The sequence below is a fragment of the Frankliniella occidentalis genome, unplaced genomic scaffold (genome assembly GCF_000697945.3).
Source record: "Frankliniella occidentalis isolate FOCC.00 unplaced genomic scaffold, Focc_3.1 Scaffold127, whole genome shotgun sequence".
Classification (NCBI taxonomy): Eukaryota; Metazoa; Arthropoda; class Insecta; order Thysanoptera; family Thripidae; genus Frankliniella; species Frankliniella occidentalis.
In genome coordinates this window covers 179,411-185,025 of record NW_026267254.1, presented here as the reverse complement: position 1 = coordinate 185,025, position 5,615 = coordinate 179,411, and the positions used below count along the sequence as shown (strand labels likewise).

Sequence of the window (5,615 nt, the reverse complement as noted above, 5' to 3'; positions counted from 1 at the left end):
GGGGGCGGTGGGGGCCTTGATGAAGACGATCTTGTAGTGCTTGCGCGCCTGGGTGGGGGCGTTGATGCGGGCGGGAGCGCGCACCTCGGGCTCCTCGGGGGCGACGTGGACGTACACGTGCTTGCTGATCAGGGGAGCCTGTCGCGACAGAAAAGTGGGAAAAGGGGAAGTCAGCGTCAGGATTCGAACTCACTGCGGTCTTACGGACGCTTCCTGGAGCGCGACAGCGCCGGCCAGCCCCAGCCGTCCGCACATGGCGTCTACTGAAAGTCTAATCACTCACCTGGCTCTGGTAGCCGCCGAAGGAGGAGCCGCCGTTGCTGTAGGAGCCACCGTTGGAGAAGGACGAACCCCCGAAGGACGAGCCGGAGCTGCCCGAGCTGAAGGCCTGCTGGGATCCTCCGAAGGACGAGCCGCTGAAACCGCTGCTGATTCCGCTGAAGCCGAGGCCGCTGCTGCCGAAGCTGCTGCTGCCGCCGCCGAGGCCACCGTGGCCGCCACCGTGGCCGCCACCGTGGCCGCCGCCGAGGCCGCCGGCGCTCAGGCCGAGGCCTGACGGGGCGCCGTAGCTGGAGGACGGCTGTGGCGCGGGGGCGGGCGCGTTGTAGGAGTAGCCGGCCTCGGGGCGGGCGTGCGCCAGGGCGGCCAGGGCGAGGATCTGCAACAGGAGGAGGAGGATGTCAGAGGATGCGCTACTTTGCGCCAAGGCGTGACCAAGGGCACGCAGGAAGAACAGACGCACAGGGATATGGCACTTTCACTTTCGCTGTAACCCCTCCCCCCTTCCCCCGGCCGGTGCGGGGCGGTGCGGGTCGTCGCCAACCAGTCGCATCTCTGCGCGGCATGTATCATTGCGCAGGTCCGCCGCGCTGCCGTGCGAGCTGGAGCCCGAGCTGCAAAGCCCTTCGCCGGCGCGTGTCCGCCTCGTATATTGGGTATTATAAGGGAAGATGTGTCGCGGGCAGCGGTGCCCCGGGAGAGAGCAGCCGTGTGTGTGTGTGTGTGAGTGCGTGCGCGCGCGCGCGGCGGTCATAACATGGTCTGGCATAACAACGAGATGTGTCGCAATCGCATGCCTTTTAAGTTATACAAAAGGGCAAGAAAAAAAGGAGGCATTGGTGCCTGCGTCCAGTGCCGCGCGCGCACACACACACGCGCTCGCGGCTCTCACACACGAGCAGGCTACTCTAGGCGATCCTGCCGCTGCTGCTGCTGCTGCTGGACACGATGGGGGTATGAATCAGACCGACAATAAAATAGTCCGGTAATAATACGCTTCTGCCTCGCTCGCCGTCCGCCGCCGAGGAGCCTACTGGAATAGAGGGGGAGCAGGGGGTCCGCATGTTTAACCTCTTAACTGTGCCATGACCCAGTCGCGTTCATTGCGCAAAAAGATTATCGACAATTACTCCCCATTCCCCCTGCCTCCCCCTGCTGCCGCCGAGTGATCACCGCCGACACGCGTCGATCCTGTCAACGAGCCGATCGAGACCTGATCGCTCTACGCGGCGCCGGTCGCGACGAGAATCCGCAATGCAGCCCGGGCGGCGGGCGGGCGGGCGGTAGGCAGCCGGGCCCCCGCGGCGCGCAGCCGAGTGCGGCGGGTCTGCCTACGCGGGCTGGTCCCTCCCGGCGGCCCCTCCCAGGGCTAAACGCCGGCTCAGTGGGCCATTCAACTGCCAAACTAAAGAGCCAATCCGGCCGCAGAAGAAGGAGGGAGGGAGGCTATTATGTGAGGGTTGCGCAACGCAATAATGTACGGGGCCCCCGGTCGTCGTCGTTCGGGGAGGAGAAAAGAAATAATAAGCGAGAGATGGGCCTTCCGCCGCTCGCGCCTCATCCGTTTTGTTGAGCGGTTTTCTCTCTAAAACGGAAACCATATTTCACGGATCCGAAAGTGGTCCCCGTCGCTGCCGGGTGGGTAAGGGACCGACGCGAGTGTTTACGACGGCAAATTAACGAGCGGGATGGAGAGTCGCGGAAAGGGTGGTGGTGGGGGTAGAGGGTGCCGCTGGTGCGGCAGGTCCCCAAGGCCGCCGCCCCCTCCCCTATCGTAATTACCGACACTCTCTTGCGCGACTGTACCGAGGCGCGAGCACGTAAGGATGACGGGAGGTCAAGGGGCCGCCCTCCCTCTGCCCGCCGCGACTAACAGCCGCTCGCACTAATAAAACCGCCGGCGCCGCCTTGTCTACAACGCGTTACCTTTGATCGGAACATCAAGCGTTTAAGTTTTACCGCCCACCAACCTCTCCCCCTCGTGCGCTTTTCACGTTTGTTTTCTAAGAAAAATCTGTTCATTTTCTGGAATTTGTTGGTTGACCCCAGGACAGTTTCTCAACGGATTGCCCCGGAGGAGTGCGATGCCCCCGGGTGAGATGGCGCCCCGCCCCGCCCCGCCCCGCCCCATCCCACGAGGCTGCGCCGCAGGGGCAGCACAAGGCCGTGTGAGCGCACCGCTGCCGGGCGCTGCACCTGCACCCCCCGCCGCCCGCGCCCCAGCCCAAGCTACTAGTAACTACTAATGGCTTCATTGCCGACGGATCTGACTGGGGGGTGAAAAACGGCCGAGGAGGTCGGGTGAGTACACGAGAGGAATTATCGAGTGGGTTCAGAAACAACAAGATTATTGTAAACCGAATCAGTACTAGAGGGGATTTTTCATATATCATACTGAACTGTCAATAAGGTTTTCTGATAAAATGTAGTAGATATGAGATTTGATTTACCTAATTTAACAAAAAAATAAAGCAACGGCTTTGCCCTGGTAAGAACTTCCCACGTTCTTCAACCCGTAGGCTGAGCTTGGGAGACGGAGGACTCTGGGGGACTTGATGAAGCTGTCACCTGTTCCTCTTCGTTATCCAATCACGTGTCAAGGCGACAAGCGACCAGTTCCGTTGGAGAATAGAACACTGTAGAGACTTCGAGGAGACGAGGGAAGGAGAGGGAACGAGTGGGGAGGCGGGCGCTTTTCCCAGGACCTGTCACCGCAGACGAGGAAGCTACTTTCAATACGAAGACCTCGCCTGGTCGACCGGGACCGAACGGACTACCCGAGCCTTACATTTTGTATTGGATTATTGAACGTTAGCTTTGGCCCAGCACCTGGCGTCCTGCGCGGAGAGGAGCCCCCGTCAGGTGCCGGCACTTTCGATGACAAACGGTATATCAACTGACGGAACCATCGGGGAAAAAAAGGAATAGTCGTAGAGACTATTTTTTTTTGTTAATTTCCTGTCAATATAATTTCCTGTAAATATGCTGTGGTAACTAACAGTTTGTCATCAGAGCCATAAGAGTTGCCCAAACGAAGCTTTTCGGTGCGAAAGCCTACCCGTTTTTTCTGTTTAAGAAAAAACTTAAGTTGGCTTATGAAGCGGCACACTTTGTTGTGGCAATATCTTTCGCCTCTGAGAACTTCGTAATGATGTTTGTTAGTTACGACACCGAATTTTCGATTGGTTGCTACGCACTCAACTTGATTTTAGTTTCTGGCGACTTATTCCTTTCTTTTGTGATGCCATTGGCGGGGACGGCACTTCGCCGCATTTCGCACCCCTTTTTCGACGGACTAATGTTCCCTCCGTATGGGACGCAAACCACTCCAGAGCAGTCGTACTCTGTCGTCTTCGCGGCTGCACTCGGTTGACGATGCTTCCCCGAACTGTCTGGAGGACTCAGCCACCCCGCTGGGGGGCGCACATCTAAACTCTGTCCTCGCACTGAAAGCACACGGCTGGGCTGGCGGGGCGGGCGGCGGGCGGTGGGCGGGCGTTGCGTATCCACACTGATGCACTAGTAATCCAATGGCGGGCTTGATGCACTGGGTCACACTCGTACTCACCAGGAACGGTTTCATGGCTAGCGTGTGTTGGTGGTGCTTGTGGAGCGACTAAGTGAGCGACTGCCGGCCTGCTGGCCGCGTCTCCCTTTTAAAGCAAAAGTCTTTGGTGTACGGGGCGGGGCGCCGAGGGGTAGGGCGGGGCGGGGCGCGGTGGGACCGCGGGGGACCCGAAACAGACCCCACATGGGGGGCACGGCGGACCTCCCCAGCCAGCCCTCAGAGAAGGAGGGGACCGACGATGCCGACGATACACACCACGCCACGCCCCGCTCCGTGCTGCCTCATCCCACCCCGCCCTGCCCCACCCTACCCCGCCCCGCCCCGCCCTGCCCCGCCTCGCCCCGCCCCTGCGGCCGGCTCCATTATGCAAGCGGGGATGCGGCCAGTTTCAGGTTCAGGAGCTCGGTGCCGGTAGGCCTCTGTCGGCGCGGGCCGGACCCCGAAAGGGGCAGAGCAGGGGAGGGGCCGGTGCAGTGGGTCATACAGTGCGTGGGGCGCGGCGGGGCGCGGCGGGGCGGGGCGCGGCGGGGGAGTGATATGGTCACTTTCGTCGGGGAGGGGTGACGCCTGGCCGCCCTGCTCGGTCCGCCAGGGTCCCGCCGAGCCTCCTCATTGGTTCGTGCACAGTTTTCGGTGGTCCTGTGGCGGGGCGGGGGCGGGGCGGGGAGCGGGGCTGCCGGGCCGTGACGCCGGCCGGCGAGCGGGCGCTCACAGTGGCGCGGTGTGGCACGGAGGCTGCGGACAGGCCGTCGTGGAGGTCTTTGTCCAGCAGGGCCGGAGGCGCACGGCGCGGGGCGGATCTATAGTCATAGTTCGATCCTAGAGAACTAGTTTTTACTTCGATTTTTCTAAATATTGCGCTTATTCTCGGCTCAATTTTTCCGTTGAGATGCCAGATTATTTTCTGAAGAACAACTTTCTTAGGATAATCTCAATGTCGAGATTTTGGAATCAAATATCACAGTTCTTGGGGTGAGAGATTATCCGTGTTTTTCTGGTCGACCTACATGAAGAATGTTCATGTTGTTTCCACTAGGGTTCCAGCCGTCTTATCACACCTCGCGTTTGCCTAGTGATCTCGTGAATGAAATGATGTCGGTGAAGAACAGTAGTGTCTTTACGTAATTACCACGATTATAATTATTGTGTGTTACACAGGTCGCGTTTGGCTAGATAGGTACTGTTGATGACTTTTCAACAGGTTGAGTCACCGACAGACGCGGGGTGGCAAGTGACTATTAAGATTTGAATATCAAGTTAGTGTAACGGCTAGTGAAACAAAGTAAAAAGCAGCTCGCCGCGTAACGTAACGTGTGGAGTGGGGTGCCCTTTGGTGGCCGCCGCTCTGGGATGTTCTTCACACCGAGGCGTCGCAGCGGCGCGGCAGCGACCCGCGACCCTTTTAGTCGTAGCGGTAGCCAAAAAAAAGTGGCAAAACATACAAAAAGCGTGATTTTTGGTGTAGGGGTCCTTTAGACCCTAACGTTCGCTTTGACCCGCAGCACACTCATTTTGGACCCATAGGGTCCGAAATTTTAACGCATTTGTTCAATATTTGATCAAAAATAACGAAAATTTCAAAATGGTCGTACAGAGACCATCTCAGGAATGTTTCCGGAGGATTTTGACGTGATAAAGCGAATAAACATAACGCCAAGTCCGTACGACCTCGTGTTTAGGCCCCAGAGGCCGCCATTTTGGAAAAAGGGGCGTAACTGGAGCGAGATGACTTTCGACCCCAATGTACCGTGTTGGGTGTCGTTTCCGC

At 58.7% G+C, this 5,615-nt stretch overlaps 1 protein-coding gene across 1 annotated transcript in view; it reads right to left on the bottom strand.

The window, feature by feature from the left end:
- The window catches only part of LOC113211265 (keratin, type II cytoskeletal 2 epidermal-like), a 12,833-nt gene extending 8,918 nt beyond the window's left edge, over positions 1-3,915 (bottom strand). Inside the window, exons 1-3 of the mRNA XM_052270583.1 lie at positions 3,848-3,915; positions 284-658; positions 7-138 (exon numbers count right to left, since the gene is read on the bottom strand). Of these exons, the coding sequence (XP_052126543.1) occupies positions 7-138; positions 284-658; positions 3,848-3,862 (522 nt within the window). The 5' untranslated portion in view covers positions 3,863-3,915. The remainder of the gene's footprint in view (positions 1-6; positions 139-283; positions 659-3,847) is intronic.
- Positions 3,916-5,615: the final 1,700 nt, after the last annotated feature.